The sequence below is a fragment of the Hoplias malabaricus genome, chromosome Y, assembly GCF_029633855.1.
Source record: "Hoplias malabaricus isolate fHopMal1 chromosome Y, fHopMal1.hap1, whole genome shotgun sequence".
Classification (NCBI taxonomy): Eukaryota; Metazoa; Chordata; class Actinopteri; order Characiformes; family Erythrinidae; genus Hoplias; species Hoplias malabaricus.
Window position 1 is genome coordinate 16,722,770 of NC_089820.1, and position 16,505 is coordinate 16,739,274.

Consider the following 16,505-nt stretch of genomic DNA (forward strand, 5'->3'; position numbering starts at 1 on the left):
TGACTGATGCAGTATGCCACTCACAGTCAGTGTACTTCATGAGAGGTGTGTGCAATTGTGTGTGGTTTGTGTGGCGAAACTCTGAGCCACCCTAATTTCAAATAGTACCTCGCATTTATTCCAGGTATTTTCTTCAAAGAATTTAACCCAGTGGTGTCCCAGTGAGAAACATGCTGCGTTAATAATCCTAAATCACTATGTATGACTGATATTAGCACTGTGTCATCAATATGGGTTTTAAAAAGAAATATCACAGATATCTGATCATAGAAATAAATATCTGACTGTTAAAAATTTAAACTATAACACTATAAACTGACTAATCTCTGCCCTTCATCCCTTTATTTCATGGTCTATAGCTATATTCTTGTGTTATTTTATGTTTTCACTGAATCTTTTTATTTTTTACATATTCAGGCACTTATCATTGTTTAGATATTGCAAACATACATTTTAGTTAAGCTGCAAATGTGTGAGAGACAACCAATTCAAGCTATGTCATGTTGTCATCTAAGTCCAAAGGTGAGGCCTGTGAAAGCCAAATTCCCAATGTCCCTCAGGTATTTCCCAATTAGAAGCGCTTGACTTTGGCTTAGGTTTTCACACTAAAAATAGAAAACCTGCTTTGAAAAAAAGCCAATGGCCACCTACTGCTCATATTTTTTTATTTTTATTTTTTTAATACAGTTCTACAATTACCAAATGTTATCTATTTCATAATTAATCCAAATTGTAGATCAAAAAGCACACTCATTCAATTTACTTGCAAATAAAAATACTACAAAATCTGCCCGTACTTTGCAATGATGGCATATCTCCTAATACACTTTACAGTGTACAAAGGCGCACAATAAAGAGAGAGAAGAGAAAGAGGAAAGCGAAAGATGATAAGACAGCCATCTGGCCCAGCCTGCTTCATTAGAATACTGTGTGTGTGTCTGTCATACCACAGATGCAGAGAGAGGAGTGAAAAATCCCCATTTATTAACAGCTTAATACTCTACCATCTGGAGCTGAGCCCATACTGTGTCACCTATCACAGAGATCAGACCCCTGCAGCCCCCTTCACACACTCATTTCCAACACATACAGTCATGGTACTGTGTGTAATGTATATTCTCACATGACCATAATCACATTAGAAATTATCTTATATTTTCTTAAATTTCAAAGTCAGTGCTCATCCCAATGTAAATTCATTAGAAATTAATAGGAAGAGCGTGAAGTTTAAGGTGATATTCACGATTGTAACACGTTTTTATAAAATGGTTTCCTCATCATTTACTAGCTCTCAAGTCCGTTTGCACTCTGAAAATTAACCTGTTTACGAAGCCATAGTGTTAGTAAAAGATTAAAAAAAAAGCGTCTCAGTCAGACATGCTAGGCTTCCTCTCACTCACTACTCAGGGCAAACTTCCAGCTCAATAGGTGGGTAATATTGATTTAAATTATAGCTAGTTCAGATTATTTAGATAGGAAACCCCACTAAAATTCGGGAGACTGCTAACTGCATACTACAAAACAACTCAACTTACAAACAAGTTTCTGTGGTCATTCAAATAGTGAATAAAAACATACAGACAAGTTAAACTTCAGCCATGTTCTCTTCAAAAATACTGTTACACCAATTGTAGATATTGTATCACAACACAATAACCTTAATGTGAAAGAGCTGTGATGAATATTTATTGAACACTTTTGGATACTTCACAGTTATCAGGGCTAATCTGGCACCTGGTGCTAATTTCCCTAATTTTCTGACAAACCCTGTTCATGTGGTGACAGGAGGTTGTTCAGATGAAAGCAGAAGAGATATCCTTTTCAGAAAAGTTTTTTGTCTTTAAATGTTGCTGAGACACTAATTCATTCAAGTCCCCCTAAAAATGCTGGATGTCCACATAAGAAGAAAACAGGACGACACAGAGATGATCTGTATAAACCAGTATTGAGAGAATTCACACCAACCAAAACTCTCAGAAAGAATCTTAAGGCTACACTAACCATTGCTGATGAGCTGATTGTGTAGAGGTAGAAGAACCAATCTAATTAGAAACATTTCAGCATATAACCATCCCAAGGTCCTGATCTAAACTTCAAAACACACACACACACACAAGAATCTCTACACACATACATCTCACCTGTGACCACACACACAGACACTCATGCGTGCGCACACACACACACACACACACACAAACATCTAGACATGCTAATCTGGACCCCTTGACACCATTACTTTTGCATTAACATGGTACAGCACAACGGGCGCGCGCACACACACACCTGAGGCAAACCGATGACTTGCCAGCATTCAGCGATGCAAATCACACTATGATCTCTCACTCACTCACGCATATGTGTGCGCACATGCTTACGTGTGTGTGAGTTTATGGTGGGATATCTCCACATGCCCTCTAACAATGATGCCGACACTGTGTAACAGAGAGACGGTTTCAGATGAGCGAGCGCGACATGACCACTTTGTTTCTCGCTCTGCACAGTGCAGCCTCTGGGTGGCCGTGAAGATCACATTAGATAGAACACTGCTGCTGCTGCCACACTCCGCCAGCCATGCATCCTACACCAGCACCAGTTAATCTGAGACATGACAGAGATTGACTGTGAGTTCTAATTCTCACCCGGGATTAAATCAGGTGTGGTTCGGCCTAGGACACTAAGCCCTGCTGAACAGTATATCTATATATTACATGTCCTCACAGATGTGAAAAATGCCAACAGCATTTTTATGAATAAAAAGTGTTAACAGCTACAAAAGCATGTGGGTGCAGATTTTCAGAAGATCTATTAAAAAATGTACAACTTAAATGATTTTGTATAATCACAATGTCCAAAGTCATGATCCAAATCAAAACTTGCAACTCCCTCTATTTTCTGCTTGGTAATTGACTCTGTGCGTGTGCAGACGCCTGTAAACACTAAAGGAGCATTTAATTCTCTAGTATGTTATTAGTCAAATGCAGGACAAGGCTAAAATCAAAGAGCTAAGTGAGGACATCCATTTGTGCATTGTAGCTGCCCACAACATGGGGAAAGGCTATAACTCCATATCCACATGTTTTCAAGTGCCAGTGGCCACATGGCAAAGCATAATCAAAAAGTACAAGGAGAACCACGCTGTGAAAAATTCAAAAGGGCATGGTAGGAAGCAAAAATGACTCCTCCACTGACTAGATCAATAGTGCGTGAGGTCAAGATAAATCCAAATCCAATCCTGATGAATCTGAGCAATTCTGGTCCACAACAATGGACACCGCACAAGGCTGGTATCCATTCAAGACAACCTAGGAGGACAGCAGTTAACCATGGCGGTGGAGGGTGCTTTGGGGGGTGTTTTGTAGCCAATATACCAGGCAACTTTGTCATCAAGAGTCCAGGGGACTTCATTAAGTTTACATTATAACATTAAGCAAATATGAGCTGCACATTAAACCAGCAAGAACGCCTTCAGATTTCAATCACAATTAAATTTGCGCAAGAATACTAAAATCAACATAAAGTAAAAATAAAACAGCCTATATAATAAAGACAAATCATTTTTGAAAATAAATGAGCAGAAATGACTATAGTATACATGGACAGAACAGATTTTCTCTATATCACCCTATCAGTATGCTATTTCCACACTACTGAAATCCATAAGCAGCCTCATCAAGTCAGAGTACACTGACCCCAGTGCTCAAGCCCAGCTGCATATGTATGTGTATTTGTATGTTGGTGAATGTGTGTGTGTGTGTGTGAACCTGCAGCCCAGCTCCTCATTCATAGCAGGCTGAAGTGCAAATTGGACATCTGCTGCTGTGTGCGTCCTCACAAAGGCCCTCTCGCCCACTCTCCAGCACACCAGCGGCCTGTTGTTCACACAGACGATGCCGGGAGAGAGAGAGAGAGAGCAGAGAGCCACACTCAGACCCATTCACACACCTTCAACAGCAATGACCACAAGAACCAAGCAATTTCCAACTCCATACCTTTATAGCGAAGCAGGCAGTTATGAGGAATTCAAGCACGCCATATGGGTCACATAAGAAATGGACCGACAGTCTGTCTGCATGTGGAAATTTGATGATTTTGAAGATCTGAGTGACACATAAGCGTTCCAACTGAATGTGATAAATGAATACATATATAACAACAATTTAATGTTCCTGGGACTAGCATATGTCAGTGCAGTCTCTCTGAGATGGAGATGAACCCTTTTAGTCTGTTTTGAGAAGTAGGTCCATAACCTGACTGCTATACACAGTCTGACTGTGGCTGCTTTATGCAATCAGGTAAAACCACTGTCCTTTCATTTTCATACTTTTCTTCTGACCATTATCTATAAGTTTTACAGTAAATGTGCTCCAAAGTGATGTACAGAGAATGATTCAGGCATTTCTCTTTGGAGAATGCATTCTAGCACCTTCAGTCTCCTACTGGGATTGACTTAGTGGCACTGATTTACTGAAACTCATGCATCCGGACTGCATTAAAATTACTGCAAAACATGTGAGTTTCCCGAAATGGGCTTCAGACCCTTCAACCACAACCTGCTTGTGCTTTGCTGACATTTATGCCTCTGTAAACCGGCGTGTGTGCTCCTCTGCTACCCGTCAGTGAAGGGTTTATTTTGGCCAGCCATCATTTGGTGAACTGGGACTAGAGTTAGCTTAGAACATGGATCTTCAGTAAAACACAGTGTTCACAGTGGTACACTACAGTCTGCTTGCTGGTCACTTCTCAGAAGGGGTGTTCAAACCCAAGCTAGCCACATTTGGTTTTTCTTCCTTGTTTCAGTGAGGTTCTCAGTAGCACTACTGCTTGGCTGCTGAAGCTGCACTGTTTATATTATTGCCATTACAATGTCACTATCAATCATTCAATCAATCAGTTCAGAGCAGACAGGAGTTAGGTGTGTAAGGAGGTATTAAACTGCTTACTATGTGAGCATGCATTGAATATAACATCGGGAAGTGCCATTCCATATGTTTAAGAGTAACAAACTTTTTTATACATATTTAAAAACAAGTAGAAAATGGCTTTACACTAATTAATCAGCAATATGAATGAGCCAGCTTAACTTTTGGTGTAGTGCTAGGGGAAACTACATAATTATCACAGTATCACTATATTTTCCCAAATAAGATTCATTACATTCATTCATTCATCGGGAATCATTGGGCGCAAGGCGGGAATACACCCTGGAGGGGGCACCAGTCCTTCACAGGGCAACACACACTCACACCTACGGACACTTTTGAGTCGCCAGTCCACCAACCAACGTCTGTTTTTGGACTGTGGGAGGAAACCGGAGCACCCGGAGGAAACCCAGTCACCCAGAGCGGGAATTAAACCCACAACCTCCAGGTCCCTAGAGCTGTGTGACTGCGACACTCCCTGCTACGCCACCATCCCGCACCCAAATAAGATTTTAAGATCTTATTTCAGACCATAAATTTGCATTACTCCTCTCAGACAACGACCAGGATCAGACTCAAAACCAGGACACAGGAGCTGTGTGACAGCTACACTATCTGTTGTGTCACCGTGTTATAATGTGCTTAAAGGTGTTTTGAGTGATGAGGCACAAATTAACGTGGTAATTATTTTCATGTAATAAAGTACAGCTTAATTTATGTAATTATATTAAAGACGCTAGCTTCACTAGGATAATCTTTAGTTTCTAACAGAATATTAGTACAGCACAAGGCATGTAAACATATTGTTCTTATACAATATCTGAGCTCTCCCTGTGTGTAATATGTGTGTGCCTTACCTGCAACTGCTATACGTTCTGTATAAGCAACTAAGACCCAAGTGATAAGAAAGACACTGTCCCAACATAAATAAGCCAGGCTCAATTTTGTTTTCAGAAAAGTTATTCATCAAGATTTCAACACAGGTTTTATGTTGGTTGGCTGTTTGGTTTGTTTGAAAAGTTGTTTATACGTTTTATGAAAGTCTGTCTGTCTTGGTCAGTTAGTGGCAAGGGCAGTAAAATCCCTGTTAATTCATGTGCACTGTGACTGACTATTTCTTTTTAAGCAAGGCACTAAATAAGTCTAATAATAAGATCTAATTACTATATACAGTAACTACCCTTACTAGTTCTAACAACATCACAACAGCAAAATGGTGACACCAATATTGTTATACTGGTATAGATCAAATCCAAATAGAGTGACATGTCCTGTCTTGGGTCTTGGCTTTTAAATTTAATCAAGTCTAATAATATACAGGAGGCTCACAAGTTCATGAGGTGAGTACCCAAATGCTCTGCTTGTGCTTGTTTTCACCAAACATAGCTACAAAGTGTTATGTGTGAAAAAGCAGGGCTATTTCTCTAAGGAGAATACCTGAATAAGAACTACAACACATAAAACATATAGGTAATCTTAAGTCATTCGCTTTCCTTTGAACTTCAAAAGAATAAGCAGAACAATTAGAGCCACATATCGAGGCAAATGAACAAAGATAATTAAACAAGCAAACACACACCCTTTTGATTAGCTTATGCATGCTACATGCAATGGGACTGAATGAACGGCATTTGAACTTGCCCTAAGTAAAGTACCTAACACAAGAAACCACATATAAAGTGTCCATTTCCACAAACTGACACTGTTGTCCCTTTTAGTCGTTCACAAATCGGCTCATTCCCCCATAGATTGTACACACATAAGCCTAAATGCACACCCACTGTTTGCTCAGATATAGGCGGGTGGGAGGATTTTTGCCAGTTTTAGTGTGAAGGTGTAGGCAGCACAGTTGCCCTCTGACTATAAAACAGAGCAAACCAGAGCCTGCTTAAGTGAAATACAACCCCTGTACATGCATAGATTGAGAAAATAAAGAGAGAAAGAGTTAGAAATAAAGACAGAGAGAGGGAAGAGAAAGGATTAGAATACAGGAGCTGGAAAAGGGTAAGAGTTTATTAGAGTCATTCTATTTTGCGCTTGAATGTGAGTGTGTGAGTGTGTGCATCTGCAGTGTTCCAGAGAGCGGTTCCAATTACCGCACAGAATCCAATTACAAAGTTATTAAACCTGGGAAACAAAGATGCATCACAATCATCATCAAAATTCTCCACTAATAGTACACACTACCACCATCATTTCTTCATCTAATAATATATTCAAACTCAACATTTCCCTCCTTATTTGTTAGCTACAATGTCTAAAATGGGGTGAAAATATGAAGCGCATTTCAGAGCACTATATCAAACCGTGTGACTAAGAAGCAATTAAAAGTACAAAACGGTGTTGTAAGAAATATAATAGAGGTGAAAATTACCTCTCCCAGTGCTTCATATCTTTTCTGGTTCCACCTGTGCAGATCCTCCTTGGAGTTGAAGACAAACGGCTCTCCTGTTTCAGTGTGTCGTAGCTGCCCATCTACAGAAGAAGTACACGTATTAAAATGTATTGCACATTAATTATTTAATTTAACCTATACACACTTAGCCATGCCTCCTCTTACATTGTATTGAATGTTTTTTTTATCTCATTAACATATTTAGAAACGTTTTGTTGATTCTATATTTTAAGTGATACCACGTGTATGTTGGTTTGAACATAACATAAATTTTACTGATGTACTCCTGTCAACTCTTTCCTGTTCTAAAAGGTTTCCAATAATTCTCTATAATAGGCTCCAAATAGATTCCAAATGCAGCTCTATAGCGTTTAATGATTATATCACTCTTCTATGCTATCTTCCAATCACAGATTTCCAGATTTCATTCTATGTGCAGGGCGGCACGGAAGTGTCGCAGTCACACAGCTCCAGGGACCTGGAGGTTGTGGGTTCGATTCCCGCTCCGGGTGACTGTCTGTGAGAAGTTGGTGTGTTCTCCCCGTGTCCGCGTGGGTTTCCTCCGGGTGCTCCGGTTTCCTCCCACAGTCCAAAAACACACGATGCAGGTGGATTGGTGACTCAAAAGTGTCCGTAGGTTTGAGTGAATGTGTGTGTGTTGCCCTGTGAAGGACTGGCGCCTCCTCCAGGGTGTATTCCTGCCTTGCGCCCAATGATTCCAGGTAGGCTCTGGACCCACCGCGACCCTGAATTGCATCCATGTATGCATGTGCATCCATAAAATGTTCTCTTCCATTTGCTTTGTTATAAAATGTCCCCCAGCACTGAATCATTTGTTATTTATTTAAACATTTTAAGTCAAATGTACATCGTTTTTCCATTCATGCAATTAATAACAGGCAGGTAACCTGCCCACAAAGGGCTATTAGAGGGCTCTTGTTACCATTCCCTTGGCCTTGGTGCTGAACGCTATTCTTCTCTATCTTGTGTGTGTGTGTGTGTGTGTGTGTGGTTGAGATGTCAAATGGAGTACAGACAACTTTATATACACTGATCCTTCTACAGCTAAGTCATAGCCAGACAATATGGCATACAGGTGATCTGAAGGTAAACAGCAGCAAGCTTTATAATAAGTGATCACTGTTGCACTGTAGGTGGTGGTATTGGATGAGCCTAAAGGAGCACATTAACTAGATTACACTCTGAAGTATAATCAGGTGATAATTAGCTTTTATTGGAACAGTATATTGGTGGCCTACAATAGACCCTTTAATACATCGCTCTTTATAGATTTATTTTTGTACATGAGATGTGAGTGAGCTTTATTTAAAAATAAACTGTTTTCTTGGACTATACATGCAAAACAGAGTTGAGAACCTCCATGTATGTCTTCATGTTTTAAACTCATTAAATAGGTATCTTCTAATCATTCAGTGCCTCATAGAGTGGAGCGTGTTGGCAAACACAAGCTTCCTCTGAGAAAATGCAACCAGTCATTGCTTCCTAAACTGCTGTCATCATGATTAGACAGTACGTTACACTTTCAGGAGAATACCAACCACCCAACTCGGCCATGGCAGTAATAAACATCTGCTTTGACAATTAATACATTTGTGAGTGAGAAGCGGGAGAGACACCAAACACACCCAAATAGCAGTTCTGTTTTCACCACCATGAACAGTATGGTGCTCTGGTTCCCGCCTTGTGCCCAATGATTCCAGGTAGGCTCTGGACCCACTGTGACCCTGAACTGGATAAGCGGTTACAGAAAATGAATGAATGAAAAAATGTCAGAAATACCTTCATGAAACCATTAACATCACATTTAAAAAAAAACCTTTTTAAGGTTAAGGATGTTATGTAGGGAATGAAGTTGCATAGCCTCCCCCCCATTAAATTTAAAGCCATTAAAAATGCAAAACACTTAAAAGTTCAACAAAAGTATTACATTCAGTTATGAGGGAACACTACCACCTTCAAAGCAAAGCAAGTGGTGTGTAATACTTCTGAAAACTGTGTGCTTGAGAGATAGGCCCATCTATCCTTATGTTGACACTAGCAGATAATGAAGCCCCAAACAGTGTTAAATCTAATTGTGACCTCTCTGATTGCAAATGCACAAAGCTAAAATACTCAAAGCATACACACTTAACCCAAACAGCCCAAGGGCCTCATACTTTCTCAATTACCCCAGCGCGGCAAAAAGAGAGAGGGGGGGGGGAAAGAAAAGCATCTTTGAAGAGAAATGATTGCATAAGCATTTTTATGCGACTCTTTTTCAAAGCCCGGCACTTCTGCACAGTTAGCAAGCGATAAATCCAACACAGCTAACTCAATAAGTATTACTGTATTTACCTTCGCTGTTATCTGTTCAACATCATGTAGCACCGAGAGGCTGTTTATCAAGTTGGAATACTATAAGTGTGTCTGCTCCTATGTTCTTGTTGTTTTGTTTGTCTTGTTGGTTTTAATGTGTGCTCGTGAGGATGAAATGAGCTACATACACTACCAGTCAAAACATGCCAACTCATAGATGAGTTTTCTTTATTTCTAAATGTGAAGCACCTCCAGTAACTTGCTTGTAACTCACTCACATACATACTCATTCGCTCACAGTTAAAAACTACACCACAAGGGGCACCAAGTTTGCTATTGGGCTTGACATCGAAAGGCTTGTTTGATATTAAAGGCTAAGCACTAGCTATATGAAAGTGTCAAACAAATAAATACAGTGGAATTTGAGTTCCTAACTTGTGTTTATTGATCGTCAGAAAACATGTTATTTCTTACTAATTCAAGGAATAAGGTTAAAAGACCGTTGACGAAAAGGTGTGTTGTTTTGGCTGCAATAATTCAATGTACAGTGGGACATCTGTGCACAAATGGCCCAAAGATCCCAAAATTTCCAGAAAAATAACTAAATTTGTCAACTTTAAACGGGCACTTTGGAAAGGACCATCCACTCACTCTGTTATCTGTAGTGCACATTTCACTGGCGCTTTCAAGAGTTTTTAAGAGCCTCTGTATACATGGAGGTAGACAGGGTAAGCACACTTACTTCGCCTGTTTTAGTTGGTGTTAGTTAACGTTAGCTTGACTTGCTAAACTCTGTGGCTCAGATTATACTCGGCTACGTAGCTGCATTACGGAGGTTTAAAGTGTCGGATGAATTCGACTTCGACTTCGATCACATTTACAAGAATAACAGTTTTAAAGCAAATTAAGCATGATATTTTCATTTTAATTCATACTTATTTATGTCAGTAACTAAAATAATGTGAAATATTCATGGAGGTCCATTAAGTGTTGCTTAGCCTTTAACTGCACCTTGCCTTGATGTTCAGTAATAGTAGCTAGTTGTAGTTGTGGGGGGATCAGAAAAGGGCCGTCAAGACTGACAGTAGCAACCAGAAACCCACAGGATTTCATGACAAAAAATGATCATTATAACCTGAAATATATCATATGGAAATAAAAACTCTCTCTACTACAGAGCATGGCATTATTTCCAGACATATACCATATTATGGATGTTACCTCTTTAAGAGAGATAACATAGATTTACATTTTAGAATGAAAAGAAACAAATGTCAAAGGTATCGATGGAGCTTCTACCCAATGAGGATTATGCTCTGCAGTTATTAAGTCATCTCGACTTGCGCAGCCCGTGTACAGCAACTGCAGTAACTGGCTCTGAAACCAGCAGCAGACTCGCACGATCATAACAGCGTAGGTCATTGTGTTGCGAGTCGGACCAAAGAAAAAAAAACTCACCTGCATGAACCGTATTCAACCAGGCAGCACCAGTCTATAAAAGCCTACCAACACTTTCAATCTTTATCAGCAAACCATTTTATTTTTGTTGTTTCTGATGACTTAAGTTGGAATGTCTCCAAATTCGGAGATGGCTAACTGCATTAATGAAAGTGCTACAAAACCAAACAACTACAACTACAAATGAGTTTCTGTGGTAATTCGGTGAAAAAAAACTTAGAGACAAGTTAAACTTTAACCACGTACGTTTTTTTTCCCCCTCAAACATACTGTTCCACGTTAAAAGACGCTGAGCTTCTGAACATAAATAAACCAGAGAGAATAGCGTTTTCCCACAATCGTAGACGTGCCCTTTTTCATTTTGTCCAAGTTTGAAGAAATGTCACTTTTTTGCTGGATGTCCCATTTGCAACCAAGTTTCAGTAATGTGGATGACACCTTTATATGTTCCTTCAGTATTTTCCTGATCCACATTTCATGATGCCATTTGCTTTCTAAAGAGCACCAATCCCTTTCCCAGCAACATGCTGGGATGTATTTAGGGTTAGGGTTAGTTATGTAAGGTTAAGTCTCAGCCTTTTTCCTCCATACATAAAGCTTACCCTCACGGGCAAACAATTCAATTTTTGATTCATCTAAAGGTCAAAGTAATCATGTGCAAATTGAGGTCAGAATTGTAGAACAGCTGATGTAGACACTTGAATTTGATATATCCAGTTTGTTTGAAAATTTCAGACCAACATTTGTTTAATCCAGGAACTTCATTTCTAGATGTTTTTTTAAATGGTTTAGTATTTTTGCCATCCCATGTAAAGCTGTTTTTAGCAACTTTAGTTAATTTGGAAATTGCTCCTAAAGAAGAACCAGAATTTTTATATTATTTATTTTTAACCCCTTTTTCCCAAATATATTTAATGCCTCAAAAGAAGAAGCTTGTAATTGTCTGAAATATCTTGGTATGGTTTAATATTACTCTTCAAACACATCTATCCAAAACTCTGAAAAACACTCTCAGTCTCCGACCAACTTTATTGTCCTTGAAGACATACACCTCCACTGCTTCAGAGTGTAGTGGCCTTTGGTACTTTGAAAACTTCTGGTTTACAGGGGAAATCCAGGTCATTGGTGTGATTTAAGTCATCCATGTCATTTAAGTGAGTTTTTGTGGCAAGTGTTTCTCATATATATATATATATATTTTTTTTTTTTTATATATAAACATACATATACACACACATCTAAAAATAGGAGAGACTCAGCACATAGTGGCTCACAGTACACAAAGGAAAAAGTATCTTGCAGAAATCAATTATGCATTCACAGAGGGGTGAAGCAAAACGCTAGGAAGAGCAGTGCCTAACAGAAGGAAGAGAGGGATCTAATGAAAGCCTGCATACGATGGAGGTTCAGCTCCATCGCCCTCACATCACAGGCTCTCTGAGGAATATGCCTCCTCAACTTTTTCCCCTACACTTTTTTCCATCCTTGTGTAATTAGCATGCTGTTCTCAATTTTTTAGCTTAATTAGGTGTACATAACCTTGGATTTCCAGTAATGAACAAGCTGAAGGCTAACTGTGATGAAGCCATCATACAGCGTGATTCCAAAAAACAACTCTCTCTTTTGCAGATGCATATGTATTTTACAGGTTGGTTCATTAGATTGTTAAAAAAAAGTCTCAAATTAGATCTTAAGGGTAAATGAAGGCTACTGACCTTGGTGAGGTAGTTTTCATTTATGATAGCATTATGATGTCTCATGGAAAAGAGAATGAATGAATAAACATATAAATAAAAAATGATGTATATTCCCAGAAACCAAAATAAAGTATTCAAGGCAGTGACAGGAGCCTTTTTAGAGAGAGCAGCAAGGTTATGCAAATGTGGCCGTCAACCGGAGTGCAAGGCTGAGTAAGCCACTGACAGCCCATGGCATGCACAACTTGTCCATTCAGCTGCCAGTGACTCAGGAGACTCTCAAAACAGACAGCACTATCACAGCCAAAATCTCACAGTCAACGGTAAGCATGCGCTCCATTTCACCTTATAGTACACAATAAATGGGAAAACTTTCTCTTTGTCTATCGTTCCATATAGGTCTGTTTTAGGTATAGGTTTTGTGTTAAAAAAAAATTATGTTAAATTTTGTGAAATATTTCATGTCACATTGGAACACATTCAAGCTGCCCACATCAAAATTCAAGCTACACTGCCATATTCATGTTAGTCATAATAGTTCTCATTTCATAACAGTTTGTAGAGAATTGCTATGCATAACAGTAATTTGTTTTCCTACTGAAATATTTAAAACGACATAAACAACTTGTGCTTTCAAAACTCAGTGTATGTGAATTTCAGATTATCATCTAAAGAGACAAATGTTAAGTGAATAAAATTTAAATAAAGCAAACAACAAACACTTCATTGTAGAACATTGAACCAGCGTTGACCTCACACTGTAGATGTCAACTCATTCATTCATTCATTATCTGTAAGCGCTTATCCAGTTCAGGGTCACGGTGGGTCCAGAGCCTACCTGGAATCATTGGGCGCAAGGCGGGAATACACCCTGGAGGGGGCGCCAGTCCTTCGCAGGGCAACACACACTCACACATTCACTCACACACTCACACCTACGGACACTTTTGAGTCGCCAGTCCACCAACCAACGTGTGTTTTTGGACTGTGGGAGGAAACCAGAGCACCCGGAGGAAAGCCACGCGAACACTGGGAGAACACACCAACTCCTCACAGACAGTCACCCGGAGCGGGAATCGAACCCACAACCTCCAGGTCCCTGAAGCTGTGTGACTGTGACACTACCTGCTGTGCCACCGTGCCGCCCAGATGTCAACTCAACAGCATAAAAATCATATTAAATATCTCTCTTTGAGAACCTTTTGTTGTAGAGTACTGAATTGCCCAGTGTGACACTAGAGGGATTCTCTATTATACAGAGCTGTACTCTGAAACTTCTTGTGTCTGTGACCCAAGTTCCAAGCATACTGGCGGTCCAAAGAATAGAGAGCAAAATCGATATTTAAAGGCACTCTAAATGATTCTGGGGAATGACTGTTGATATTTGAACTAAACAGCAAAACAAACACAGCCCTCCCTTCAGGGCTCCTTCAAAAGCCCCACCCCACAAATTCATGCACACAGAATGCTGCCCCTCCTCTTACCCTGTCCTGTGCACGAGCACAAACACCCCCATCGCTGATTGCCTGGAATAGTGTTGTGTCACTATCTGAGCCATTTTGTTTGTTTCCCATTTACAGGGCAATGGCTGAGCAAGAACACATTATAAATCATATATAGCACCTTTAAATAAAGAGGAGGACTCAAAACTTACTTTACAAATACATTTTTAAAACATTAAACCAAAGTAGGTTATATACATTTAACAACTTCAGTTTAATACCAGTTTCATCATGACCTTGCCCACTTGTCCTTGCTATTTCCCCTCAGCAACATCCGTATCCAATGCTGTTCCATTACTATATGAGTGCAAATAAAGTCGGCAAGATGTAAACTTATGTCTTACGTTCATTAAAAGCATACTCAAACTCCTCCAAAGTTTTGGGGAATACAAGTGGGGGTTCGTCTTTCTTCATCAGCTCGTCTAAGTCTATCCTGGACAATAAATCTGAAAAAGATAATGAATGTGAAGGACGCAAAGACGTTTTATGCTTGTAGTACATAAATGAGCATTAATATTAATAATTTCATGCAATAATACGTATTGCTATTAATTTCTGGCTAAACCGCACATACGGAAGCATGAGTGTGTTTGTGCCTGTTCACCTACCTTTTAGCGCAGTGGTTTTCTCTTTTTCCTCTTGTGCCAATAGCTGGGCCATAGTTATCCACATAAAATAAAATATAAAAACAACAGCTCTGATAAGCATGGGCCCTTCACTTTAAAAACTCACAGTAGGGAAGCCTGTATATTGAAAAACAAAAATAACATTTTAGAAGAGTCAGAATATGAGTATCAATTTTATTGCACTGTAGATGTAAGTAGTTATATCAAGGTCAAAGTGTACAGCAGCATTGGCTTGGAGGTCTAATACTAATAAGGTAGTGGAGAAACGATGGAAGCAAACTGGATGTTAATGACACTGTGGTTTATTGTTTTAACAACATTGTTTTTAACTGTGCCTAAGGAACATTCTATCCACACGTAAAAAATTAAAAAGGTTAAGATGTAAACAAGGAAATTCCATTGAGAACAATTTAATTTTCTTCAATAAAAAGAGTTTGTTGACCGCTGTTGGCCTCAACACTTTACATTATACACCAGTGATATTAATTGAGATTGAGATTTCAGTTCATTGCTATCATTGCTATTTTTTTCAGTAAAGCTGAAACTAGTCTTTAAGTAGTGTGTGCTGGAATTTATACAGACAAATAAAAAAGACCACATTTTCACTAACATTCTACAAACTAAAACATCACTTTGGCCAGAGGAGTATAACAGCCAGGCTAATCAAGCCTTCAGTCTGGTAAATGTCAAGACTGTCCAATAGGCAAAGAGCTGAGGGATTCTTATTGGACAGTGCTCAAATTTGGGCTTAAGTTATCTGGCTAATTGAGAAATACTGCTTTGGAGTATACACCTCTGGTCGCTGACATTTTAATTCGGATTAATAAAAAATAATAATAATAAATAAAATAAAATAACATTCTGGCCGACATTTCTGTTCTTACTCATTATTTCTGGTGGCAGCTCAGTTTAATATAAGGTACTTTCAAGCTTGATAGTCAGGTTCATTATTTAAAAATTCTGCGGTTAATAAGAGTAAACACTTAGTAAACACTAGCCACTCAGCAACAACAAACGAGGCTAGGGCTTCCCATTTGCCAGCATTATTGATATTCGCTTTTCCACCTTAAACGTTGCAGCAGTGAGTGCCAAAATCGAACAGCTGCACCATTTAAGGTGGAACATAGAATTCCGTTAAGACGCTGGCGAATAAGAAGCTAATTTCAGCTCCGTCAAATCAAGCAGAGCTGTGAGCCTTTTCGAAATTATCCCTCTCTTTCAAAAGCTTTCGGAGTCCGCGGAGTGAGGATTTTTTTCTCCCAGCTGCTAACAGGCTAACTACCGTTAGCTCCTCTCGTTGTCAAATCACTCAATGGAGCCCAGCCAGTGTTTTAAAACCGTGATTCGTGCAATTGTTGGTAAACAGTGTTCAACCTGAACCAAGAAATCAATAGCTCTCCTGCAAAAACTATGCCCAAACCTCACCAGAAAGACAGAAATCTCTGCGGTGGGGCATATATTTATGTACAATTCCCTGTTTTCGCTTTCGTTCACGTACCATTATCAGCAGTGGGGAGCTTTCTCTCACACTCCTCACTTCACACGCACGCGACGGAAACAGAAACCCCGAGTCCATCCCAAACGCCCTC

General features: G+C 39.4%; 1 protein-coding gene across 3 annotated transcripts in view; it reads right to left on the reverse strand.

The window, feature by feature from the left end:
• The window catches only part of LOC136678603 (cotranscriptional regulator ARB2A homolog), a 172,099-nt gene extending 155,641 nt beyond the window's left edge, over window positions 1-16,458 (reverse strand). Inside the window, exons 1-4 of one of the 3 annotated variants that reach the window (XM_066656649.1) lie at window positions 16,415-16,458; window positions 14,899-15,033; window positions 14,635-14,736; window positions 7,297-7,397 (exon numbers count right to left, since the gene is read on the reverse strand). In XM_066656649.1, the coding sequence (XP_066512746.1) occupies window positions 7,297-7,397; window positions 14,635-14,736; window positions 14,899-14,998 (303 nt within the window). In that variant the 5' untranslated portion in view covers window positions 14,999-15,033; window positions 16,415-16,458. Of the gene's footprint in view, window positions 1-7,296; window positions 7,398-14,634; window positions 14,737-14,898; window positions 15,034-16,341 lie in introns of all 3 variants that reach the window. The other 2 variants (XM_066656651.1, XM_066656650.1) reach the window with 2 other exon arrangements.
• Window positions 16,459-16,505: the final 47 nt, after the last annotated feature.